This window comes from Chelonoidis abingdonii, chromosome 25 (genome assembly GCF_003597395.2).
Source record: "Chelonoidis abingdonii isolate Lonesome George chromosome 25, CheloAbing_2.0, whole genome shotgun sequence".
In the NCBI taxonomy this organism is placed as follows: Eukaryota; Metazoa; Chordata; order Testudines; family Testudinidae; genus Chelonoidis; species Chelonoidis abingdonii.
Genome location: NC_133793.1, coordinates 4,874,481 through 4,902,330, shown reverse-complemented (window position 1 = coordinate 4,902,330; position 27,850 = coordinate 4,874,481). Strand labels below are relative to the sequence as shown.

The 27,850-nt window shown below is 42.1% G+C and overlaps 1 protein-coding gene across 2 annotated transcripts in view; it reads right to left on the bottom strand.

Moving 5' to 3' along the window:
• The window catches only part of CSMD2 (CUB and Sushi multiple domains 2), a 562,181-nt gene that overhangs the window by 400,546 nt on the left and 133,785 nt on the right, over positions 1–27,850 (bottom strand). For both annotated transcript variants that reach the window (XM_032802693.2, XM_032802696.2), the window contains exon 4: positions 5,241–5,435. In XM_032802693.2, coding sequence (XP_032658584.1) covers positions 5,241–5,435 — 195 coding nt within the window. The remainder of the gene's footprint in view (positions 1–5,240; positions 5,436–27,850) is intronic.

Here is a 27,850-nt window from a genome sequence, read left to right as displayed (position 1 = left end):
TTCAGCAGCCTGACCCATCTCTAATGTGTCTATTATAGAAGGGAACAAGCTAGAAATATTTCCAGAAAATGCACTTAATAAAGGTTTGTCCCCCAAGGAGAATTGTTTGCTCCCTTTTGTTGCAAGGAAGCACTGGCTAAATGGAATAAGAACAAAAAGATTCTCCCCAGCACATTTATCCCTTAGGATGTAGGGAAAGGAATTTAGTTCTGTGGGATACTCTTGTTAAAATACTAGTGCCACACTGCTGCGAGGCATCAGAGAGAGTAAGTGTTCCTTAGATGGAGGATTAAAAACAAAAACAAAAAACCCAGACACCACTCATTTACGTAAGACTAATATATCATCAGATATGATGCAAAATACTCCTCCCTCCAACAGCCCTGGTGATGCCTTCCGCAATAAGTACCTACAGCTGCCGACATACATTTTTATTTATCTTCTACCTCAACATGATGTTACAGTAAAACAATGAGGAGTCCGGTGGCACCTTAAAGACTAATAGATTTATTTGGGCATAAGCTTTTATGGGTAAAAAAGCCCACTTCTTGAGATGTTATAGCATAGCCTGGATGTTGGGGAAAGCAGATGCAGAGCACTGCGAATCTACTTGAAAGAAAAAATGTGGCAGAGAAAGACAAAAGAATGAATCAGGTCAATAAAACAGAACCCAACTCACAGACTTCAGGGAACATGCTTCCAGTGCCGGCTGTGCAGGGATGTGACCTTATTTTCCAGAACAAAACGTGTTACTTAAGACTATTCCGCCTCCTAACGCAGCTGCAGGTGTTGTTACACGGTTTATGCTCAATTTGATTTAACCACTGAACAAAATGCTAATGTTTACATAAAACGTGGAAAGGGTCGTAGCACCAGCTAAGCAAAGCATTAGAATTCTCAGCGTGAGCTGCTGTTCCTGCCTTTCACTTATAGCATCCTACTTACAACAAAACACAGGATAAGAGGTAAGGTAGCAGAGGGTGATACTGACTGAGACAAGTCTGATTTGGGGTCTGATTTTGCCCCCCCGCCCCCATCAGTGAACATCTGGAGTAACTCTTTTGGCGTCTATATAGAGTTATGCTTATGTAAAAACTGATGAAAGACAAAGGAAGTCAGCCTATTTCTAACGTCACCATCTATACTCCAAGAGCCATTTGCAGGGTTTGAAGATGGGGCTTTGTGTTGCAAGAACAGGCCTCCAGCACTTAAGCAAAAGGCATTGGCTAGCCGTAGCATTAGTACTGATGTGTTACGGAGTCTCTTACACTATTCCACAATCATAATAATAAATAACAGCTCAAAAAACAAAGCATGCCCTTGGAGCTCTAGGGCAGTTGAGATTCTCAGCAGAGATAAATGGCTTCTTTTCTTCTGCCCATCATATTGATTCATAGTTAGAATCAAATGAATAGGTACAACGGTTGCTATTAAAGGCTACATCCAGACTACCCGCCATATCGGCGGGTAGCGATCGATTTATTGGGAATCAAGTATTTCCGTAGCTGAAGTTGAATATCTTACATCGACACCACCACCCCCTGCTAGTGTAGACAAGGCCAAAAAAATAATCCACATTTGTCAGCAGATACCACACAGCAATATTTCAGATAACTTCAGCTTTTTGCTGTAATTGTAATACAAAATAACTACGAACAACAACAACAACAAAGTGGCTTCTATTTGCAAATGTTGACTTGTTAGTTGCAATCACGGTCTTTATTCTTTTTAAACAAATGTGTGTTATTCATCTGGCAGATAGTAACAAAATCTTTGGAACCACTCACAATCTAGGTGACACTGGTTCCTTTTGAAATACATCAGTTCCTTAATAGTTACAGGAATATACACACTGCTATAGTACAGTAAAATATGCAGCATCAGGTCACATAACACATCTCAAATACCCATCTGTGGCCCCTACCAGATGCATCAGAAATTATACGCTATCTTTTTAAACCTAAATATAACCCGACAATTGTGCAATGTTCTACTCTGTGAACAAATTCCTTCCTGACCCATGCAGCAATCAGTTTATGCCCTGAAACATGTGACTGACTTATTTTAGCTCACACAGTTAAAAATATTGGTCACAAGGTTATCCAGCCATTTCAAAAAAGAATCCAGATACAGTATTTGACTGATTTCCTAAGGCAAGGAAATCCACAGGCTGAATACATGATGTGCAGACATTGAGAAGGTCTAATTTCAATCAAAGAAATATATATTTCTATTCAGGCAGTAGCTCTGAAGACACATTATTTTCCCAGCAGAATAAGACACTAAAACCCTTTCGCCTCTATGCAAATCTTTTGACCCTTGCAGTCATTACAATCTGTAGTGCCAGTCTAACAGTCAGACATCAATTTTAGATCTGATCACTGAAAAACCTGATATGGTGAAATCAGTTCATATGGCTGGGCAGGTTCTGAGTTCTCTATTTTGTCAATTTCTTGTCCGTTTTTTCTGCTTTCTACATTTTTGTATCAACTGTAAATATGGGACTAGACCCCAGGGAGTCTGATGTTTGCTGCCACTACATTCAGTGAGCATTTACCATTAACATCAAATGGTGCAGAATTCAACCCAAGTTTTTAAGCCTACTAAAATGATCAGCAAACATCTGACAATATGCTGCACAGAATGGGTAACCTTTGGACTCATCACCACATGATACCGCTTGAGCAAATAAACTGATTTGAAACAAATTAATACTTGCCACAAAGCAATGTGACCATCACGGCATATTTTGACATTTTTCAATTATAAGTATATGAAATATCAAGAAGGTGATGGTAATTTTATGGGTGGTAATTAGTAACCTTAATAGCTTCCTGAACAAGAGGATTGCACACAGGTAAAAAGACCATCTGCAGTAAAATCAAATAAAAATTACAAGGGTTATTAATCCTTATGCTCCAAGGCATCAGCACGTGCTGGGGTCAGGAGGCATTGCCTCCCTTATGGAATGGCATTGCACAAACACCTTTAAATAGTGGGGCAATGTTTAACCTCTCTCTCAACCACTGGCCCTTGTCAGAGATAAGATGTCAGATTAGATGGAGCATTGGTCTATTCTTGCATGGCAACTCCTTTAATATGAGAGCGATCTGACATTTTATGCCATGTTTCAGCCTTGAGGGTGCTTTTTCTTTTCCCTTCCCTCTCCAGCCAAGTTGTAAACACACTGAAGAATAAAGGTTTATGATGGAAGCACCAATTTAGCACGAAACTAGAAAGTCAAGACTGAGGAGGCTAACCTGGAGATGAAAAATGAAGGAGGTAAAACATTCCTCTCCAGCACCAACCTATGCATCAACCACTCCTGTATTGGGACCCTGGGTAACGCACAAGAACAATAGATAAGCAATAGAGTAACACACACAATAAGCAGCAGGAACCATGACTGCATGACTCATCGAGGGAAGTGTTAGGAACATATATCATCAGGCAAACAATATTTTTGCATTTAAAATTCAAAATGTACGCTCCGGCTCAGGCTTGCTAATTGATTACACAAGCAAAGGGTCAATAAAAGGATCAATACTAGATGTCTGCTGAAGTACACAAGGAATTGAACAGAAATGAAGTTGGGAACCAGCAACTATTTTGGTAAAACACCACAGACGCTTGTATATTTACTGACAATCCAGCCCCCTGAAGCTCCCTGAATCCACAAAGGATGATCAAGAAGCAGTTCTCCATAATCATAAGAAACTAAAATTCCACTAGCTCCCGGAGGCTGCAGCCCTTTACATCAGCAGTGCTTTAAATCAACTTTTACCTCCTGTATAAAGCTTCCTTCAGGCCAGAGACTTCATGCCTATTTCTCTGCTGCTTTCTACGGTGCGCAGCTTGTAACCAATGCAAAGTGGGTGTCAAACCCTACCCAATCCGAATGGTAGGTGTTATAGGCGTGAATGACGGCACAAGATGCAGACAGCAGGCCCAAAGTGCAAGTGCAAGTGGAGAATTAGATTCAGTGGCAAGCTTTCTAAGTCAGCCTGGCCTTGCTTATTTGCCACGTTAATAAAGCTGGCCTATTAAAACTGGCCACAATTCATTCTGCTTATTAAAATACATGGAAAAAGCAAAAAGTCACCACGCTGGAGCTGAAGTCCCTAGACTCAAAGCCTCCTTTAACACAACAAACTAGCTGTTCTATTGTCTGTTTCCAACAAAACTCTCAGCCTGCTGTCTCAGTAGCTCACCTACCCCGCAGAGCAAAGGGTACTGGGACTTTTTAAATGACCCTGTTGAAGCTCTTGTTTCAGTCAAAATGCACAGTAGGAAAGAGAAAATGATCAGAAAACACAATATGGGGAACACGAAGAAGAGAGGATGCCATGACAGAGCCTATCAACCAGAGTCAGAGAATGTGGAGATGGAAGATAACTATTACACTGCCTTGCTTGTGCCCCATTCCAGGGCAGGATTGTTCCCCATGACTTATTCTTCAGCCCAGTCTGAAACAATGTTGGCTATGGATCCTCCGCTATTTCCCCCGAGAAGACTATTTCAACATCTTACAGTCAATCAGTTGCAGAAACACACCTCTGAACACCAAGGCACCCCTCATTTGAGAGGCAACCGGAGATCTCTATCCCTTGCAAGTCTGCTTTATTGTTCCAGGGCATAAGGGCGCATAAAGTCATATGCAAGCCCTCGCCCTTGGGGTGAATTTCACCTCCTAAGTACAGAGTGAACCCAGTGACATACATGCAGGACAAAGCTGGGGCCATGTGAAAAGCTGCACTGGAAGAATGAGCATGAGGTTGGGAGATCAACAGATGCCAGGTTCTAATTGTGGCTCTACCACAAAGCCTCTCTCTGTGGCCTTGGGCAAGCCATTTAACTTCACTGTCTCAGTTTCCCCATCTGGGGATGATAATGGCAATGGCCAGGGATTGTGAGAATCAGTTAATGAAATGGTTGCACACATTTAAAGCACTGTAAAGCACTATATAAATTGAAAGTATTATTGTTCCTGCACATCTCTGGAGCTTTAGGGATTCTATTAAAATGAAGCCTGGCTCTCAAGTGTATCTTGTTTGAGTTTCACCAGGTTTTGTTTTGAAGCCAATGTCCCACCAAATGCAATGATGCTAGTCCCATGGAACTGCTGATTCTGCAACATCTCTCAGTCCATCTACAGCTGGAGGATCTTTCTAGCTATAGTTTTCTCATGATCATTAGTTTGTGTTTAATGATCTAAAGATTCACATAAGGAAGCACTTTACCTCTGCAGGAGGGCAGTGGAAAATCCCAGGAGGCACTGTTTTCCGAACTGGCATGGCAAGTGAGCAAGGCATGTCCCTCCAAAAAGAAGCCCGGGTTGCAGCTATATCTCACTTTGTCTCCAATGCTGAACGTCGTCCCTTGCTGGATCCCATTCTGGAGTCTTCCCGGGTTTCCACATGTATGACTCGGTAAAACTGCCAGAGAGAACATTGTTCCCGGTTAGCGAGAGACGGCAAATTCCATAGCCTCAATCCAGTTAAGACACCCTCCTTCTTTTTTTGCCCCATGTATTATTATATCACATCAGATACAGAACCCAATGATATCATTAAATAAATGAAATGTCAGTTTGGCACCATTCCAATACCAAAGCAAACATATCACTTAAAATGCAAAAAGCAAACTCACTGACATTAGGATTTACCACATTGATCAGTTCATGGCCCATCAGGTTTGGTATGTTACCTTCCCTAGTGATAATGCTTCACAAAAGGGTAACCTCTCCCAGTAACTCACTTGAACTGTGCCAAGCTCTGCATAGGAGAGCAGACCCCCAACTTCTATAAGGAATCTGTGACCTTCTGTACCTTGTGAGAGTGCCCTGTAACCCCCCCCCGCCTCATATTCCTCATTTATATATGATTGTGATCTTACATATAAAGCATGCCCTGTAAGGTATCAGAGGAAAGGTTATGATCTGCTAAAAGTCATTTATTTATCGATAGATAATTAATGCATATGAAGTTATGAGAATTGTGTTGTATGGCTGTCACTAAAACATGCTGTAACTTGGAGAATCAGCCAGATATTAGCTCCCCAGAGGCAACAGCAAGGAAAGTAATCAACACCCAGGGCGGGATGTCAATCAACCCATTAACAACCATTGTCCAGCAAGGGACAACGCAGTGACTCACCTGCATGAGGCCACACCAGGGGAATTGCTCAACCTTGCCTGGAGACTCAACAATGCACCCAGACATGCTTGGATTTGTGCTTTCCAAGCACATTGTCTGTTTTATAGCCTCAGTCCCAGTGGCCACATGCTGGGCCTTTCTCCTTCACCCACCTACTCTGCACGCTTATATTTTATTTTATTTTATTTTGGTAACTGACTTTTTGCTATCACTTAATATCACTTAAGATCTATCTTTTGTAGCTAATAAACTTCTTTTACTGTTTATCTTTACCAGTGAGTTTGTATGAAGTGTGTGGCAAATCTGCTCAGGTTTTGCAAAGACTGGTGTATATCCACTTTCCACTGATGAAGTGGTGAACCAATTAATAAATCGGCATTGCTCATCTTGAGCAGTGCAAGATGGTATATTTCTGAGTTACAGTGCTGGGAGCTGAGGGGAGATTTGGCTGCTGCCTTTCCCTATGTGATTCATGAGTGGCTCTGGGAGCATTCATGCAATCTAGCTGGGTGTTGGGTCTTCACATGCAGTTGCACTGAGTGATCACTGCACCTGGAGGGGTTTGCTGCTGGTCACTAGCAAGGCATTATGAGAGACAGCCGAGGCTGGAGAGAGTTCAGGGGGCACAGCGGTCCCACAGTCCCAGGCTGCACCCCAGGGATCCCGTCACAGAATCAAGATATTTTCTCTATCCATTTTAGGTATTTACGATATGAAAATCTCAACAAATTATGTTTTACTCAGGAACTCAATGTTATTCAATGGAATTCATCAGGCAGGGCACAAAGTCTTCTGCAATACAGGTGAAATTTTGTAAGTCTTTGTGTAATGGTATATAAAATGGCAAAGTCTGGAATTAGCAATTACTGTTAAGGCAAAAAGGCCCAAAGATCAGCACTTTAGGTTTCACATATATGGCTAGAGCCTCAACTAGTATAAAATTAGCATATCTCCAAAGAAGGCAACAGAGTTACACTGATTTACATCAGCTAAAGATCTGGCCCACAATATCCAATTTTAATGTCAAGTAGGCAGCAGCAGCTGCAGAAACTGTAATAAATCCTACAATTTTTCACCAATGCTTCTGTTTAGCAGCCCTAGAGAATTAGTAGCAAACGCTACAGGCCCCCATAAAACACTCCAAAAAGATGAAGTCTATTCAGGTTTTTAGGGCCTGATGCACAGCCCAATAAAGACAATGAAAAGACTATCACTGGCCTACTCGGCTTTGAATCCGGCCCTTACAGACTACCCCCTTCCTCAGCAATGCAACATTGCAGAAAATATAATGGAGAAGAGTTTCTGTTTCAAAGCCGATTTAGTGTTTACTGCACGTACAGGAATTTTGTCAAGGGCATGCACAAAAAGGCTGAATTCCTGAGAGCACAGGGAACTTTAGTCTGAGAACCTGCTAAGGAGAAAAGCAAGAACAACAGCAAAATGAGATGGTAAGTATACAGAGGAGGTAGCAGAGGAAAACAAAGCTAGAGCTGTGTACAGCCAGGTGAAATGAAGTGAACATTCATAACGATCTATTTAGTCACTGTAATTGGTGTAATGGCACCATGCTACCGCCCTGCCACAAGGAAACATTTTAAACCAGTGATTCAATTTTCTGCTGTGCCATGCACAGAAAGCCAGACCCAGCTGGTAGAACCTGTATCAAATCACTTTAGACCTCCTTGCATCTAAAAAAGGGCAAGACACTGCAGCAAGGAGTTCTATGCCTCCATCTATAAATAGACACTGTCCATTGAAGATGAGGCAAGACTTGGATGTAATGGGGGGATTCTTTTATTGAGGCTGCTGGACAGACAAAATGACTGACCGACCTCGTGGTTCCCTAGCGCTCCAGTTCCCAGGTTAAACAGAACCTGAGTTGCCAAGGGTTCCATTCATTGTAACGGAAGATGCATCTAAATCTTTTTTGGACTGTTTAGAAAACCTCAGCGCTGCCTCAGTTTCCCCTCCCACCCTTTTTTCCATCTCGTCTACTTAAATTATAAGCTCTTTGGGAATGGGACCATCTCTGACTAGACGTCTGTACAGCATCTAGCAAATGGGACCCTGATCTCAATTGGAGCTATTGTAATACAAATACTACTTCGAATAACAATGGCTTCCCCTCCCTGTGCCTCAGTTTCCCCTAGAAAGCCTCTTAGATACCATGGTGATGCCTACCTATACTGGTATATACTACCTATACGCAGATAGGGCAGAAAAGAGAGAAGATAATGCTTATGGCTAAGCCTTTGGAAAGTGCTTAGAATTAAGCACTTTACATTAAAAGTGCCTCTGTAGAGTCCACTAATAGGCATTCATCCACAACTCTGAGAGACACACATGCAGTTACTAGCCATATTAAAAGGAAATTCATAGGTGGGGGGAGATGTTGTTAAATATGCCAAATGGGTTGAGAATCAGTGTAGAACTAATGTTTCATTTTCTGCAATGATACTCAAAGACCCAATTTAATTAAATTACTAATGTCACATTTTTTAATGTACCGACTCCTGCTTTTGTGCTTTCTCCCTTTAAAATTAATGACTGGAACTTCACTATAAATAAGAATCTATCATTTTTAAAAGTCACTTTCTAACACTAGCTGCTCTTTATTTAACGAACTGTTAAGAAATCGGACAACCCCAACCTGCATCATATCTTGAGATCATCTTTGAAATATGGGGTCTCATTTAAAAATTCTGCTTCATTTGTCTACATTAACTAACGTCGCGTTACTGGGCAGACGATGCTCAGAGGCCTTTGGCACATAGGAGATAAGACGGCGCTAGCTCATTGTTCACGTCAGGTTCAGTCATGAGCCCTTGCCACATGCCTTTGCTGGGCAGATGGATGCACCCTCTCACCATGTGCCAGAAGGAGAACAGGCTCCACAGTGCTGCTTCTCCTCCTTCGGCCCATACGGGTTGGGGGCAGGCAGGCATGTCAAGTGGCTGGATCCTTTGTCTGCCACATCCGTGAGGCTACGCTGGGGCAGAGAAGGAAGTAAATCTGCCCCAAGACAAGGGCTAGTATAGGCTATTTCCTTCAGGAGCAAGGGGAAAGTCAAGGACCATGTGACTCTCACTGTTGCAATCAGCTTACTGCCCTGCTCCTGAGCCAAGGCAGCTACATGCTGCTTCTGACTAGGGCTGTACTGTAAGGTGACAATAGAGGCCTTTGAGCGGCATCGCCCACCTGGTTCATTCCAACAGCAACACAAGCAAATGCCTCCTTTGACTTCCGTGCATGACTGATAGGGCCCACTACTTATATTTGGCTCTACCTAACCGCCAGTCACTTTGATTGCCCGTGAGGTTAACAGAACTGAGTTATTTACCCAGATGTCACATAGAATAGTATTACTGAAGCTTTGTCCTGCCCATTCACCAATTCCACTGCAAATTGGCAGCATGGATTCTTCTCCCCATAAGAACCGTGTTCCTAACCATCAACATAATATTTTCCAGTGACTGTATGGAAATGAATGCCACCATAGACCAGATTGATACAGCTGAATTAAAGCTCCTGGCTTTTGTTTGAACTAAAATTCTGTTTCTCTGTATGATAAATTGATGGCAGTTTGGTTTATCTATCTTGGTTTTAACCCAGTGTCAAGTTGTAGCCTTTTTAGCTATGGGATATGGGGGTGAAAATTTAATGTATTATTAATTATTATTATTATTATTCCAATAGCACCTAAACGGCTCAGCCAAGATCCAGGCCCTATTGTGCCTGCAACAGAGTTTCAGATTTGGAGGGAGCCAGAAGACAGCTGAGCACCTGCCACTGTCTCTCCTCACTGCCAGCTAAGCACAGCATTTGCCAGAGTTCACCCCAGGACCAGAGACACACTCATTCTATTTCAGAGACCCCAATCCCTTCACTGTCTTCTCTCCTCCCATTCCTTTTTGTGCTCCGTTGTTCTCAACCGGCTCCACTTGGTTCTCACCCCAATTCATCCCTACAATAAGCATCACTCTGCTGGACGATTTCAAAAGATAGTGGGAGTCACAACAATCACAATTTGCTGCCTCTCCTGCTCGTTCCTGTTCATTTGAAATTAATGAGTAGTTTTGAAGTCATCAGATGTGACTCGGTGCATTCTTGGACACAATCCCACCATCAAGGCGTATTCAGCCTAATTGCATCAACCTTTCCTAAAACGCCCCGGCTCTCTTCATCAGCTCAAAAAAAAAAAAAAAGATGCTTCCCATCCCATTCATCATGTGAAACAGTTGAGCTATTGCACCATTTCAGGTAGCTTCAAACACTAACAACAACAATCTACTTATTAGCCATTCAGAGTAAATGTCTTTGCTGGCTCCTATTCAGATTAATCTACAGACCTATTTTCTCCCTTTATATTGCTCGAGTGTAAAATAACTCCAACATTTAATAGATCTATACTCTATTACCCTATTTACATGGCTCAAAGAAACATTTTTATGGCCTGAATTATCTATGGTTGTTTATAACAGTGATATTTCAACGCTATTGTTTTTCTAACCTTGAAGTCTTAACAAGGAGCACAACTTTTATGATATGAGGCCTCATGTAATCTCATCTGTCCCAATTTATTCAAATCCCAGCAAAAAAACAAAGCCAGTGCGTATGTGGGCTCCAGAATACAATGAACACAGCAAAACAGCTCTTCAAGAGGAACTGAGTGATCAAGTGAGATGGGCAGAACTGTCAGGATACAACTAACTCAGACACCTCTGCGTATCCTAGAAACATTTTCAGAAGTTTCCTTTCAGTTGCTTTTGCATTCCCTTGTGCCGCCTGGATCCATTTGCAGTTAGAAGTCGAAGCTCCGAAATGCCATTGAAAAGGCAACTCTTCTAATTCCAGTCCAACCTAGAACAGGAAGTTCCAGGAATCTCCCAAGAAAAACAAACAAAACATCCACACCGTAATTTTCACCATCCCAGAAACAAGCAGGCGATGGAAGCCTTACAGGAGAGCATGTTCCCATGAGATTTCCACCTCTGAATGCCAGTCACAAGAGTATCCAGGCTTCAAGCGGCTGCCAGGCCCAGACCAGGACATGCTAAGATTTGCCTATCACTTCCTTAGAGGTATAGGGTTCCTTTCTTTTCCCCAGACTTCTGGAGGATCATAGGAAGGGCAGGCTTGAAACAGAATAGAAAGGGCGCCCTACACTCATGCCTCACGAACAACCTTCCCATGCTTACGAGTTCATGACCGATCAGTGGATTTTTCAGTGGATTTTTCAGTGGATTTTTCCATGGCAATCTGAGGGTCTTCCTAATTTAAATTCACATCAATATACTTCAACAATTTGCTGCTGACAAAGCGAAACCCTGGATCCAAACAACCTGCAAAAGCTGATGTGTCCAGGCAGAGGTTGCAGAACCCAAACCAAGAGCCAACACCTGATTTAAAAAAAAATCCTTAATTTTATTAATTTATTAATTAGCACATAACATGTCACTGCTCTGCCACACCAGTACACGCTACAGTACAGGGAGGGAAGAGGAGAGTTAAAAATCATTAGAGATAGAGGGGTTTTGTTTATAGGGAAGAAAGCTTTCTATTTGGCGACCTAAATGGTCCGTATCTATTTTGGCAGAATCTCAGGAGTGGAACCTTGCAACTGCATTCCTATTCCTCATGGACTCAACATCACCAAAAGCCAACCCAGGGAGTAAACTGAATTTACAATTCTTCCTTTTCTGCAGGGATGAACTGTGATAAGAAAGCTTAATGCCAGCAAAAAGCCTATGCAGCTCGGAAGTACTGCAGGCGTTTTGCTGGAACCAGGGTGAATTTTGACTTAGGTGAAGAAATACCATTTTCTCCTTTCCCTGTTCATAACTTTTCAGATAAGTGCTGGGGATGTTCTACGGTCCTTTACTGTATATCATCTGTGTTTGAGTGTGATCAGTTTTAGTTCAGAAGGACATTTTTAACTTTCAGAATAAGTGTTCACCATGTGCTCCAGAAAAGGAAATAAAATGGTTTCTTTTTTATGTCATGATTCATTTCCAGTACAGATGCTCCCTGGGTTACACAAGACCCGACTTATGCAAATTTGCATTTATGGAAAGTTCCATAAGCCAGAAATAGGATTTTCGAGTTGAGGAAATTTTTGCATTTCTGACTTATGCAAAATTCGAGTTACACAAAGCTTTCTGGAACGGAACGACTGCATAAGTCGGGGGGCGTCTGTACAGCCAGAAGAGATAAAGCTAAATGAAAACTTTTTTCTCCCTCTAATACTTCTTTGTTCGCTAAAAAAACCAGATACTTTCAGACAGTAATGAACAAGGAAGCTTCATCATCCATCTTATTTGTGGTAGTCGTTTTGGTGCTTTTTTGCAGATCCACTTTCAGTTTTCAGTTTCACTTGCTACACTGTGATGGTGCAAGATAGCCATTTTCTTCCAAGAGTACCATGCAGGCAAATAAGGAGCCTTTAAATCAGCCTAACAAAAAAGAGAAATCATTCCTTAAGGAAATAAGATTTAGCTGGGCCCCACCTATATCACTTCGCCATTTCCATGTTCTTCAGTATTTTTTATTTCCCTCAGCCCTTTCACTCTGAGGGGATGGACAAACCCATCAGGGTAGAACAAGTGACCTGGACACCTTTTCTCATCCTAGAAACACTTTTGGAGGTTGCCTTTCAGTTGCCTTTGCTTTCCTTTGTGCTTCCTGGATCCAGCTGGAGCAGGCACCAAATTGCCATGAGAAAGGCGGCTCTTCTGCTTCCAGTCCAACTGGAGACAAGCAGTTCATTAGTAAAGCACCAGCATATATGCCAACATATCACCACACAATGGTATTGGAGACACTACATTTTCCCTGTACTTTGAATAAGAAATGATTATTCTATTCCGGACCCATTGTTAATTGAGTCTATCTAGGCACCTATAGAACCCCAGTTATAGTAGTATTCATGTGCCTACCCAATATGTATGGATTTATCCTCACGACTCCCTTCTGAGATGGAAGTAATAATCCTTTTCTATTTTACAGATGAGGAACGGAGCCAGAGAAAGTAAACAACTCACCTAAGGCTGCAGACGTCTGTGCAGATCTGTGAACAGAACTCAAGTCTCCGGAGTTCCAGTCCAATGTCTTAATCACAAGCCCTTCCTTTCCAATTGTTGACTTTTTTAATATATAGCAAGTATACACCTGTACAGAGCACATCACAAATAGACTGTGTATGTCAATGACCAAGAACTTAATGGCCACTATGTTTATCTTCGCTATGGCCATTATGTTTATCTTCGCTATAGCTAAGACTACAGACTTTAGCTTCGATTCAGCAAAACACTTTAAGCACATGCTTAAGACATATTCTGTGGGACTGGAGCGCATACTTAACTTTAACACATAACTGATCAGCTGAATCAGGACTTTATTTCTGAACATCCATTCTTCAAAGCTTTTCCTTAATAGCTTTTGAGGCACTGAAAGCTTCATTGAACACAACAATGAAACGTGCCTTAAGAGATGCAACACCTGACCTATTTCTACAGACAATTTTGCCCAGAAACATTAGCTGCCTATGTGCTTCATTGACTGCAGACTTGAAAGAAAAAAATGTAGATTTTGAGCTTCCAATTATTTTCTCATGAGCATAATTTTGCTAGCATGGGTCCCAATACGTCAGTCAACTCTTCTTCAACAAAGCACTTCAGCACATGCTTTACGTTAGGCAAGTGCGTAAGACTCACCGATTTCAATGAGATTTAGACATGAGCTTACATCCTTCACTGATTTGGGGCCATGAACAATTCCACTGAGCTATGTGAGACTGAGATTTTATGAGAGTTATGGATGTTTGCAGTACGAGGCCATAGGCTTCAAATACAAAGCACAACAAACAAAGAAGAGATCTAGTAGGTGTCCATATTCAAGTATCTGCCAGGGGCTTATGAAAGACAATGCACAGGGGGCACAGTGACCACCTTGCTCATATAGAGCAGTCTCTTACTCTGAGTAGTCCCATTAAAAATCAACAGTGCTGCATGACAACAAGATAGCTGAATCTGGCCTGTTATAATTAATCAACTAATTAAGGAGAAAAAATATCACATATTTCCTACAATCAGTTTGTCACTACAAGCAGAATTAATGAAAGTGGCTTTATGAATCACATTTTTTAAAATCATCTGTTTTGAGCACTGATAGCTAGGTGAATAAACAAATAACAGTATCACACGCAGAAAGGTCCCCAGATAAGTGACGAGTAGGCATCTGCAACATTTGGGACTTTCAGCTATTTGTTATTTATTCTTCTGAATTTAAATATAATTACCTTGCTGAGCTCAGAAGAGAAAATGTGGCCAGGATGAAACCACTGACTCAGGTTCCAATTCAGCAATCCATATATAGGCCATGAATCAGGGCAGAGTAGCACCGCACGAGCTTTAAGCTGATCCTTAATTCCCATTGATTAAAGGGGATCTCACGTACCCTTCCTGAACCAGGGTGCGTTCTGGAACTGGGACCCTATTCAGCAAAGCTCTTAACTTTAAGCACATGCTGCAGTCCCACGGCCTTCAATACATCTTAAATACAAGCTTACAATCAAGCACACACTTAAGTGTTTTGCTGAGTGGGAACACACTTAAGCAGGGTTTAAATGCTCTACTGAACTGGGTATGGTAAGAGTAATAAAATTAAACGAGTTTGCTTTTTCCTTATTTCTTTACTTTTAATCCTTGTTCAGGGCCAAAAGTTTCAAGATAAAAAAGAATCCTGTGTTCTCTTCATGACATCAAAGGCCAGGAACAAAAAGCAGGTACAGGGAAGGTTATCAATAAATGAACCAAACCACTACACAGATACCACATAGTTCTAGCCTTCAGGTGCCAACTCTGCATTTAAAATGTTTCCCTACTTTATGCATAACACTGGCATGGAAAAAGGGTGCGAAACTTGGAAATCTAGATCTGAAGTGATTCTATCTAGACACTGGGTGCCAGTGTTGATCCACTTAGTATTGTGCTGGAGAGTTTCCCTTTTCACAGGGGACACTTTTCATTTTGTAAAGAAACGATTTAAATACTTCCAACTGTAGGGGCTACAAAGTTTGTCACCTTATTGACCTTCTCTAGCTACTGCCGGGTTGCAGAGGAATAAAAACTACTGCCAAGTACATTGATAAATAAAGTGGATGAAAAAGTAATTTGAGAGAGAGATTATCTACCATTTTTTTACCCTCACCTCTTTCTTTTTTCAGATGGGTGAGGTGAAGCAGTGCATGTCACAGAAAGTGAAGAGCAATAACAATGCTTAAAGCTGGGCACCCCATAGCCAGCAGTTATCTAAACTTCCCCACATCGCTCTGCCAGAATACCAGAATACTCCCTGCTATTCCTCCCATACACAGCTTTGGCAATGCTCCTCTATGCTAACCTGCCACACTTGCCATTTCAACCATTAGCCTTCAAACAGCTTAGCAAATGCTCTGCAATCTTTTCACGCAGCAGCCCCTGTTTTTCCAGTTCTACCCCATTCCTCCTATACAGCCCTGCCAACCACTGCACCTCAATACCGGCTTATAGCATCCAAGCTGTTCCTGTCATGGGATGCCTATATCTCTGCCAGAGTACCACGCTCAGTCCTTACCTGCAGTCCTTCTCTGGTAGCAGAGCTTCTGGACCAAGAAACAAAATCAAGCTGAGTTTTCCCATAATCTGTGCTGCTTTTGGAATGGGGATAAATTATCCTTTTAGGAGTAGGGCCTGAAACTTCCACACTCCTACACATCTGATACTTTAACTTCAAGTACCTACTCCAACAAATGATTACATTAAAAAGGCAAAGCAGGGCATGCCAATACCATCCCACAACAGCATTTATTTAACCTGCACTATTTTCTGTTTCAACCTGCCTTCAGATTATAACTCATTCTCTCCATCTTCACCATGAGCCTTCCCGCCCTCCTGCGTAACTTTTCAAGTGCTGAACAGCTGTTTTATCCAGTCCAATGGCCAAAATCGGAGGCATTATTGTAACCGAGAATCTGACCACAGCATTACAAAATCGCTACATTAGCTGAATTCCAAATCAGGAAACGTGTATGTTTCGAAGGGGTGGATATTATACTGCACAGTAGGAAAGTCATTAATAACGGCCCGCAGAAATGCTGAGCTCATAGTACAAATACTTGACCCTGAGATACAGGAGGCCAAATACATTTCACCAAACGGGCCAGGATTCCACTGCGCTCTTGTAGCGATATGTAGCATTCTCTGTCATGGCACTGGGGAGGTGTATTATTAATTTTTGATCATCAATTATCAGAAAAAAACCCAGAAACAAATTCTATTACACTACACTACAAACAAAGCTAAAACAATATAATTATGTCACATAAAACGCCTAAGGTCTTAGTCCTGTTTCATGGATGCATTCACAGCAGTCTGTGTTGACCACAGGCATGATTTTGCAAGCTATGCAGTAACATGCATCTGAGAACACATTTGAGCTTCCCATGGGTTCACCATCATCCCTGCATGTCTTTGCACACAAGCAGGCAGTGATTCTATCCAATTTCAAAGCTTCTTCTGGCAGTTGCTCAGATATGGTGGTTGTGGGGCTGAGTAAGGTTGTTTTTAGGGCTGTCCTTTCCTTTCAGATGGTCATTTTTCAATCAGACCAAGCTATCTTAGGACCATCAACAATATTCATGTGAGCTAAGACAGGCATAATCAACCCTCTTGCTTCAAGGCATTAGGTGTTCACTTGCGAGACCAAGAAACAAAACACCTCTTGGACCCACTGAGCAAAGCACTGAAAAAATCTATGCCTCAGGTGAAGAGAGACATCCTTAGTCCCAGGATATTACGATAGATTAAAGTCACGGCCTGGGTGTAAATGATCTCTGGCTTTAAGTCTCCAAGCTGGAAATCTCCAGCAAATATTCACTACCTACCTAATAGGCAGCTGCAGAATTCATAGTGGTCCACACGTGGACTACATATTTGGAGCTACCAAGCACTATTCCACAAAGGATTGTGATTACTAGGACAAGGAACTTGATTTGAAGGTTACACAATAGATACAACAAAGCTAGTCCAAAAATAGGAGGCTGATTGAAAGGGGATTACAGTATTCCATTACTATTACTCCTTCATCAATGGTAGCCTCTACTCCACGCCAGGAGCTTTCCAAAAACTCCAGGAAGACTGTCCCTGCTCTGAGGAGCTCAGAATTTAAGGGTGAGAAAGTGCCAGTCAGAGCAACAATTTTCAAAACACACACATGGACAATATATAAATAGTCTCAAAGCAGCATGTAAGACTGCCATAATATATTCTGTGATGACTGTGTTTGCTGGAGACAATCAAACTGAGATCTAACGGCGTGTTAAAAACCTACTGATCAAAATAAAGTTAGCAAAGGAAATTAAAAATGCATATGGCGCGTGCATGCCGAAACCCATGATTGTCCTTGAATGTTGCCTTGGAATATGCGCTAGCAATTTATGCTAAACTAGCTGTTTGATCTTGTATTTAGCTGTGAAACTTCATCCCTATCTCAGCCTTGAAGAAGAGCTCTGGTTGCTGGAAAGCGCATCTTTCACCAACAGAAGATGGTGCAGTAAAAGTACTACCTCACCCACCTGGTTTCGCTAGACGCATGGGGGACATACCTACACAGAAGTGCTGAGAACCATAATTCCAGGTAGAACCATATGGGAGCACAGCAGGTGCTCAGCACCTCTGACAAATTAGGCCTAGACCATTTATTTACTGAGGAGGCTAAATACAAGTATTCCAGCTGGACTGAGACTATTTAAACCTGGTATTGAGGGTTTTATCAGACAGTACCTGAGGAAAGCCAACAAGATGGACATGTTGGTCATTTGGAGCCTTACTGAAAAACATGCTGTATCATGTGAATGAATCTGTTACCCAGAATGCAACAGGGTGAGGGAACCGTTTTCAGGAGTTTGCAAACCAAAGCCTGAGTTTTAAGAGAATCCTATTTGGACTTAGCTGCTGCTAACAGCAGTTTTTGGGATATGGGCACATACTAGCAATACAATAGCACAGCCTGACAAATAACCACACATGCCACTGTCTCTCTCCATTAAGTCCATTTTCGGTGGGGCGGTGGGGAGCACTTGAGTTTGCATTTGAGTTCTTCCATGCTGGAAGGCGAGTTCCCTGTCGCTTCTGAGCACACAGCCTGAAGAATGTGGGTATGATTTCATGTGATTTTTGGACACGGCAGAGGCAGCAAGCACTGTGTATCTTTCATAAGCTGCCAGCACATTTGTGTGGGATATTATAAGACTTGTCTTCCTGGGGCACCCACAACCAGCTTGCCGGTTTAGATTGCTAACAGTTGTTTTATGATCTTTACATTGAAAGATATAAAATGTGGGAACATCCATTCAACTGCCTAACACTTCTGCAACCAAAATCGCTGCTGACGAGCGTTTACTCCTTATTTCTGCCTAACATGCTCTTCATTCTCAGCAAATTTCAAAACTGAAATCTGCAAATGTGTATATAAAAATAAATATACACATTTTATTTTTATAAAGAATAAAAAGAATAAAAATACCACTTGTAAGGCCAGGCTATGCCCATACATTGGGAAATGTGTTTGGGTCAATGTAAGCTAGGCACACAGTGAACAGAAATCCATATCTGGAGCATGAATGTCTCTGAAGAAGCCACATGATCCATGATGGAACTCAACACATTTGCTGCTCATCTCAGATCCAAAGGCAAGGCTGAACACAGAAAAATGAAACGCCTAGACAGAAAATGAAGCAAATGGTTTGGGTCTTTTGATGCAAAGGCATTTAGAGAGGTTACTCCCATACAGAAACCTTGCGAGGATAAATATATTTGAAAATAGCATGCAGTATAATTCCGTTCACTACCATCCTCCCCATCCATTAGGACATATTTTCAGTGAACCTCTAATTGCACTTCTAGGATTTGTGAGGCGTACTCAGAAATTGCCAACTGCATTGATTCTGAATTTCGCATAGTGCCACTTTTTGTCAGGGGGTTGGTACATAATCACAGAAAAATACTGTTAGAGTTACATAGCCAGAAAGTGAACATATAGGAGAGGTAATACACGGCGGTGCAGAATAAAAGCTTTTTTTGTTTTTCATTGGCATGACTTTGGCATTGTTCATAATTCTTTACAACGTGCATGTACAGCTCCTGGCACAGTGGGAGCCTGATCTTGACTGGGGCCTCTGGGTGCTATTGTAGACTCTTTGGGGGCAGGTTCTGTCTTTCTTGTGTGTTTGTACAGCGCCTAGCACAATCACAGAATCCTAAGACTTGAAGGGACATCGACTGGTCTTCTAGTCCAGTCCCCTGCACCAAGGCAGGACTAAGTATTTTCTAGACCATCCCTAACAGGTCTCTCTAGAATGGCATTGTAGATCAAGCATTGCAATGCAACGTTAATGCCACCTGGAACTGGTGCAAGAGGGACAATGGAAGAAAAATCCATATGCACATTCTTTTTTTTAAAAAAAGAAGGCTATTTGATCAACGTTGTCACGGAAACAAAAAATGAAGTTTTATCTGAAGCAACTGTTCTCAAACTTCATTATACTGTGACGCCCCCCTCCCCTCCAGACAACAAAAATTACAACACAACCCCAGGAGTGGGGACTGAAGACTGAGCTTGCCTCCCCAGGTTGAGAAGCCCACACCCCACCACTCCAGGTGTGGGGGGAAAAGGCCAAAGGCCAGGGGCTTCAGCCCCAGGCAGGGGTCATGTAAATTGAGCCCTGCCACGCAGGGTCTGAAGCCCTTGGGGTTTGGCCCTGGGTGTTGGGGCTCAGGCTTCAGCCCGAGCAAGTCTAACACCAGCCCTGAAGACCCCATTAAAACAGGGTCATGACCCACTTTGGGGTCCCGACCCACACTTTGAAAACCACTGGCCTAAAGGCCATCAAAAAGGAATATGTATTCATGGAAAGAGAAAGAATTGAGCCTAAATCTGGAAGAGAAGAGAGCTGGTGATCTCAAAGCTGGCCAGTAGCTGCTTAGGAAACAAGGGGCAGACCTGCACTCGCTGTTAATCAGCCCAGTTCCACTGAAGTCCCCTAGTCTACAACAATTTACCCCAGTTGAGAATTTTGGACCTTTATAATGCAAGTCCTATGTAAAGCCCTTCTAGCATGAGAAAGTATAGTCCTTCAGAAGAGCCATGAACTTGGAATCAGCAATCCTGGGTTCAGTTCACACCTCTGCCACTGATTTGGAGCACAGCTTCCCCTCTCTGTGCCTCAATTTCCCCATTTGTGAAATGGGGGGAAAAGTGAACCACTTGCAAAGTAGGCTGAGATCCTGCCATAGAATGGTCTCTAGAAGTGCTAAATATCAGCATAAACACCAATAGATTATAAGCCTGCAAGCAATTTACAAGAAGGAAAATAGTCAGCCAGTCCACCAAAACAAAGCAGCCCAAATCTCTCCTGTTTCTGTCTCTTCCTAAAGAAACCTAAACTGCTAGACTTCAGATTCAAATCAGCGTGCTTTCACATCACCCTATATGGACCCCAACTGTACCCCTAATCAAAATAAATCCTGCTGGGCAAAGGTAACTACTCTGTTACAAGAGGAAAAAATCACTCTTTAAATTCTTTTACTCCAAATGGCGTTAGCTTCTGACAGAGAAGCAGCCAGAAGAATGTAAAATTGGTCCTCTGAGGATAGAATTCTTTACCTACATGCAGCAGGGAAAGGCAAAGGGGAATCCTTCCTGACCCTTGAGGTGATCAGTTTATGCCTGGAAGCATGAGATCCAATTACCCTTTCTTAGCATGCACCGCTAAACCTTTAAAAACCATCCAGATTCAGAACATAAGTCTGACTCCCCACATCCATTACCATTCTTGTACTGTACAATGAAGAACTTGCTCTAAAAGTGCACACTGTGCAATAAGTGATCCCTTGTTCTTCGGAGTCAAGGACTGAGGAAAGGTAGGAAGCCAAAAAAAAAAAGCCTTGCTGTTGAAAAAAAATGTGCCCTGGTAAAATAAACAATCCAGGGGACATGACACTAAGTCCGGTCCACAGCAACAATACTCTAGGGCTTGCAAAAGACACTTGCAATGGACTTCACTGTGACTGTTGCCAGAGACTTCACTACCCTAGCTGTATGGGAGCAGATATTTTTAGAATAAGAATCTTTCACAAGCTGTTCATCTTATTATTGCTTCCCTCCATTCATGATATTTTTAATCATGTCCAAACAACTAAGCTATTAAATAGATTCAGAGGCAGCACAGCGGGCTGTGGCTTAAGTCAGCAAAAAATCAGAGCTGTGAGAGAGAGAACCAGAGTACCTCTTGTGTGTTAAACCTCTCCATTCTAAAAGCACAAAGCAACTATTGGACTGAATCGCAGCATATGCAGGATTAGGGCTATTTCTCCTCTCCTTCCCCCACTGACAATCTGAAAGGGATTCAGGATCATAATTTGCTTCATGAAAGTTAAATGCACCCCATAAAGGATGAAGAAAGTCATATAAGTATCTTTTCAACTATTAACATTATACTGCAGAATGCTTTTGTCAGCACTGTTAAAGCAAAAAAATAAAATATATAAAAAGCTGATTTGTACCTTTTAATACTTGAAGCTTTCCAAGCTTCGGATTTCCATGGTTCAAAGTGTCAGCATCTGATAAACCGCACCAAAAAAGGTAAGGTGTCAACTCATCCATCCCAGGCCCCCTAACCTATGGTTGCAGGCACAAAGGGTTGGCTGCACTGGCTTAAACCATTGTGTTCCATCAAGAACAGTATTCTGCCTCTGACTTCTTCCCTGATGTTCCGTGATCCCGGGTATCTACTAGATCCCCGGCAGCTCTACTCTGGTGTGACACTAGTCGAGGTACAATCTGGACTGTCAAACAACTATTTCCCCTCAATTCTCACTCTGGGGTGTCTTTTACACTGTGTTGCTATGAGAACAACTACTCCTGGTCAGTTAAACACAGCCTTTAGGAGGCAAAATCACTCCCAGTTGAATTATATGAATGCTTTGGCCAGTCACTGATGAATTACATACAGGGTGACACCAGCAAACTCCAAGTCCCAGACTCGTCCCCAGAAATGTGCGTCTTGTACTGCCCAGCACTCTTCTGGACAACATAAGCTCACAGAAAATCCAACATTTCCTCAATGGAAAATGATATGCACAAACCGTTATCTCAAGAGGAGGCTCCCAAACAGTTCACTCCAAACACTCTGATTTAGATAAAACAAAACAATAAATCAAGTTTATTAACTACACAAAGATAGATTTTAAGTCATTACAAGTAATGAGGCATAAAAGTCAGAATCGGTTACAAAGAAAATAAAAGATAAAATGCAAACTAATAGCCAACTTAGCAAGATAAATGAAGTCAAAGCAAAGATTTTTTCTCACCACACACTCTTTACAGTCTTTACTGGCTAGAAGCTTCCAGGCCAGAACCCTTCCCCCAGTTTAGTGTTTCTACAGGCATCGTTGTTGCTCTAAGCAGAGAGGAGTGGAGGTGAGAGGTCATTTGTATTGTGTGTGTTCTCTATTCTTTACCACTCTTCCCTCTTGGAGGATTACGGCTGTGTCTTTGCCAATATGTAAATTTCTCACTTACACCCTTCTTCCTGCCAAAGAATAACCACTTACCCAGGTGATAGCCCACTTGACTTTGTTGACACCTGGCTTAGGTGTTGACTTGTCTTTCGTTTCTAAGGAACTGGTCTGTGCCCACTCTTCTAACCTTGGAGCATGCTAGAGCAATGTTATACAATGGAGTCTCACGACTTTACATACAATGTCGATACACATATTTTACCAAGACAATAATGTTCAGTAGATTATGAGTTTTTAAATGATACTTCACAAGAGGATAGTTTGTACAAAACGTATCATAAGTCTTGTAAAAAGGATGAACATAGAGGTACAGACAGTCACATCTGGGCCTTTCTGGAGAGACCTCCCCTGAAGTCTTTCCTATCCACTGGTCTTTTGTGGCGGAGCAGACCCCTTCTTACAAGAATCTCAAGCCCAAGATGTCATCATGTGATGCCTGGTCACCAGACGCAACCACCAGCCCAAGCCTAAACCCATCACCTGCGAGCTGAATAACATAGCTAGACACAGGTAGGCTGAGCCCAGCTCCCCTCAAAGCACTGGCTCACCTTGTGACAGCCTCCAACACAGATCTCCAGTCACCATCCGAACTGATATCATCAATGTGGCATAATGCACGGAGGACAAAAACTATTAAATAAAAGGGGACTATTTGTGGCAGAATTGTAATAGCTTCCATTCCACTTCTTACCTTGCAATGGGTCTTGTGGTCAAAAGGCACAGGCTTGGGCAACTGGGCTCCGTTCCCAGTTCTCTCAAAGACTGGCTGTATCATGTTGGGAAAGTCACCTTCTCTGTGTCTCTCACTCTGCCCATTAGCAAAGTGGAGTTCGTACATACATACCTCACCAGAGCAAGAACAAGTAGTTCATCAGCTTCTCTTGAAGCACTTTGAGATTCTCCGAGGGAAGACAAAGTGTCATATCTACCGCTGGTGTAAATCAGCAGAGCTCCATAGAAATCAAGAAGTATATTGATTTAGAGCTGCTGTCAATCTAACCCAAAAAGTCTTATTATTATTATTAGATTACTAAATTTCCCCTCTCACAGTTGTCTTGGCATTTACTTGGTGCAAATGAAAAACAGAGCATGTGGATGGACTGGAAATGAGAGCTTAAATGCCACAGTTAGCTCATAGTTCAGCTGTCTTTAGTGCTAATAAGAGCCCATAACTTTTTTTGTGCCAAATCCTGAATTAGGACTGCAGGATTTGGTCCATTAAAATGTGAGTTGTGACAAACTTATTAGCACTAGAAAAATTCTGATGTTCAGGTCAAATTGGATAAGCACTACAATATTTGGATGCTTACTGGAAATTTAATACAAAATACCTGGTATTTACATAATGCTTTCAACATCCAAAACACTGTTCAGACATTAACTGAAGTTCTGATAAATTCAGCTGGAATTCTCTTGAGAATTAATGGTCTCATGAGTGGTACGTGCTTCAACTTGAATCAGAAATAAGAAGAGACCTACTTTGGGGTATCTCAGCATGTGCACTTTCATCCACAACCCAGATTCTCAAGAGAATGTTGGCAGATTTTTTTCCCCAGTCTCTAAAGAGTTTCCCATTTACATTGAGTTCTATAGTAAAGTTCATGATGGTCCTTAGTTTATTTAAGTTAGTCACCTGCCTTCATTAGTGTGGTCTGAATCAAAATGTCTACTGAGAAGTAATGGCTAAATTTGTAGCACACACATTTTGTTGGCATTTCGGTTACCATACTTTGAACAATACAGATTTCTACATTGGCTAAAGAGAAAACTACAAGTGTTTTAACTACTGATAATTTGCTTATGTATATTTAAACTTTTGGAGGAAGGATTTTAAATTTCCATAAAGCGGTTTTATGTTAGTGATGAATACCTAAGAAACAAGAAAGAGACTGAATTCTGTTACCAAGTGTGGTCACTGTTTTTTGGCCTTTGTTTTGTTTTCATTTTTAAACACATTAAGTACATTGTAAACACATCCCCATGCAGCTTACAGGCTAGTTCATGGCCCATCTTGAGCAACCATGTAGGGATATAAGGGGCCAAAAACTCTGCATTGCTCACCTAGATCCCCATAGGGCTGCTATGTCCCACCTCCCCCGCGTATGTGTGCACAAAGAGTGGGCAGAAAAATGAGGGGGATGGATAAAGCTTGGCTGTACTGCACTGTGGCTACTCAAAATGGGAGTGGAAGAACGGGAATTGGAGTCACCATGTCACTCCTGGTCTGCTCCTGGGGCAACACAGCTATGTGCAGCCCCATATGTCAGAGGTCTATGGTAAAGTAATGCTGACCCCAGAGTAAGCAAACAGAATGTTTTGGTCTCCAGTCTAAACCGTCATGCATTATCTGAATTCTCACATGCGTGCACACACACACTTTTTCTAGTTCTAACAGGAATTATTTCAGGGTAGTCCTTTGGCCTGTCTTATACAGAAGGTCAGACTACATTATCACAATGATCCCTTCTGGCCTCATTATCTAGGAATATTTTCTGCTTTTGAAGTTAGATCCTACCCAGTAAAATGATTATAAATATCACTACTCAACACATGCTCCTTGTGTGGCTTCTCTGCTCACAAAAACATTTTTAACCCTCTTAGCCCCACAGAGCTATTCCTGCAAAGAGAGAGCAAACCAGAGTCTATCTCGTGCATCAACAGAATTAACAACACTTCTACTGCTAAATCTTTAATCACTGGTGCTGACATCACAGGCGGGAGAAAGAGCTTAATTTAGCTTAGTTTCCAGATCCCGGGTCAAGCAGAGCACTGGCAGTTCGAGAAATAATCTTTTGATGTGTAAACTGAGCCACTGATCTGGGAGTCACTGAGAGAAAGTAAATAACTTTTAGTCATTCTCCTAACTACAAATGCACTTTAATGTTCCCATAAGCACAGCTAACAAATGTCAGGCAGCTCTGCAGAATGGATGGCTTCAAAGGGTCTGTGTTAGTCAGAGCATGGCCTTCACAAAGCCAGGACAGCTGCAGCATTGTCCCTGCTGAGCCAAGAGGGTAGGATCCCAGCGTTCCAACTGAACTACAGCTACCTGGAGTTTGGGAACTGACATTGCATTGTAAATGGAAATGCAACCTTCAGAAAATAAGCAACCCGGCCACTCAGGGGCTATATACTGTACCATAAACATGCCCCTTCTGGTGATGCGTGACAGCTGCATGTTGGATTTGCTGCTTTGTTGTAAAAATGCAGTGGGCTGCATTCCTTGCTGCATCAGGGTCTCACAAGGGGGATATTCCCATTATACGAGACAGACACATGGAGCTGGTGCCTGTTTGAAGGGTTGCAATTTCTAGACCGAAACCAGTTCCGTCTTATGGGCTGCTGGCTTTGGTATTCCAGTGTGTGTGCTATAGTTAGTTCGTTAAAAGTCCATTTTTTTTCTATAAAGCATCCAGAGCCTGGGATTGAATAAAATAAAGTTACTCTTTTAATGTAGGTTTGGTACCTTTGCCAGTGCTTTCCATCTAAGGACCTGAATTCAGCCTTGCAAGACCTCCACTCCCTGCTCTGGGAGAGATCAGGGTTATCTCCATTTTACAGATGGCAAACACTGAAACCCAGAGAGATCATGTGATTTACCCAAGGTCACACAGGATATTTGCACCAGAGCCAGGAATTGAACACAGATCTTGAGTCCCAGTCCAGTGGCTTAACCACAAGATCACTCTCCCACTCTGTGCCAGGGCCTGTCTCTCAATAACCACTCACGATGCAGGGCTGTGAACACCAGTGTGCAGTCAGTGCAAAGGGGGTGCACAACACTAACGAATGAGAAAGACACACTTTATATACCGATGTAAATGACTGCACAAGGTGCAGAGCAAGGGACAATCAGGCAAAAGAAATTTATGTCCAGTTCTTGGCTTGGTCACAGTCTTCCTAGATGGGTTCGAGTTTGTAGACCCAACTCTCTGAACAGACACAATTTCTCTAACTCCTCTTGTGTTGCTCACACACATTATCGGGGTAATGGCTAATTAGACGTAGGAACATGCACGTGAGAAAACAGCAGAGCAGCCAGAGATGCAGGAAGCTGCTTTAGAATAAAACATGCAGGCATATTTATATACACAGCTTTGTGGCAGAATCACAACAGAGCATAACTGCCACTGAGATTACTATTTGAAACACACTAGCTCAAACTCATTTTCCTCTCACTGTATGTTTCTCCAAAGCTGGTCTAATTTTACAGGATGAGAGGTTGCGTGGGAGGAACCAGATAATAGCGTGATCAATGATTACTGGAAACCTTAATTATCATAGAGGTTCCTCAGAAATAGCTTCTCTTTTCTGTGGCATAAGCAAGACAATGGCTGGAAGACTAACATCAAAGAAGCCTTGAGTTTGGACCCTCCATCTGTGTCTATCATTGTTTAGAGGGCACTCATCACATTAGTTTCTTGGCACAGTGTCTGGGACAAGCTTCTCTTCTTCTGGACATCTCTGAGACAACTCTTGGATCCATCCCTGTATCATTTTGATTAGGAACATGGGAAAGAGCCTACAGAGTATCCAAGTCCAGTGAAGACTGCTGGTTCCATCAGCATTAGGGATGATGTGTACAAACTGAGGTCAGCCATTACAAATCAATATGAGATTGGAAAACACATTGGGCAAATTCTATATTAAAAAAAAACCATGTTCTTCAGCCCTCCTTGATGGTGGATAAGGCATATGAAGCATAAAGGCTGAAAGAATAAGTCTGCAAGAAGGGATATTCCCAAGGAATATGTACATTGACCAGAAGGACAAAGCTCCAGCCTCCTCAGGAGAAGACCTGGTTTTCTACGCCAACAGGCCAGAGGAGATTGCTGATTTGGGAGGATTCCCTTCCACCAACCAATAATATCTACCACCAATGTACACCTGCCTGGGCAGCATTCTTCATCAGAAAAGACCCTTTCACTAAGTAGTGTACCAGACTTTTGTTTTATTATGTACACAAGTGCTCTCTGCCAAGTACCTAATTTTGTCATCCATAGATCAAACTCCTTGGGTCACTCACAGCTTTGGAAGTAAGAAAATATCCGCCCTATTCATCAAGTTATGCACATAACC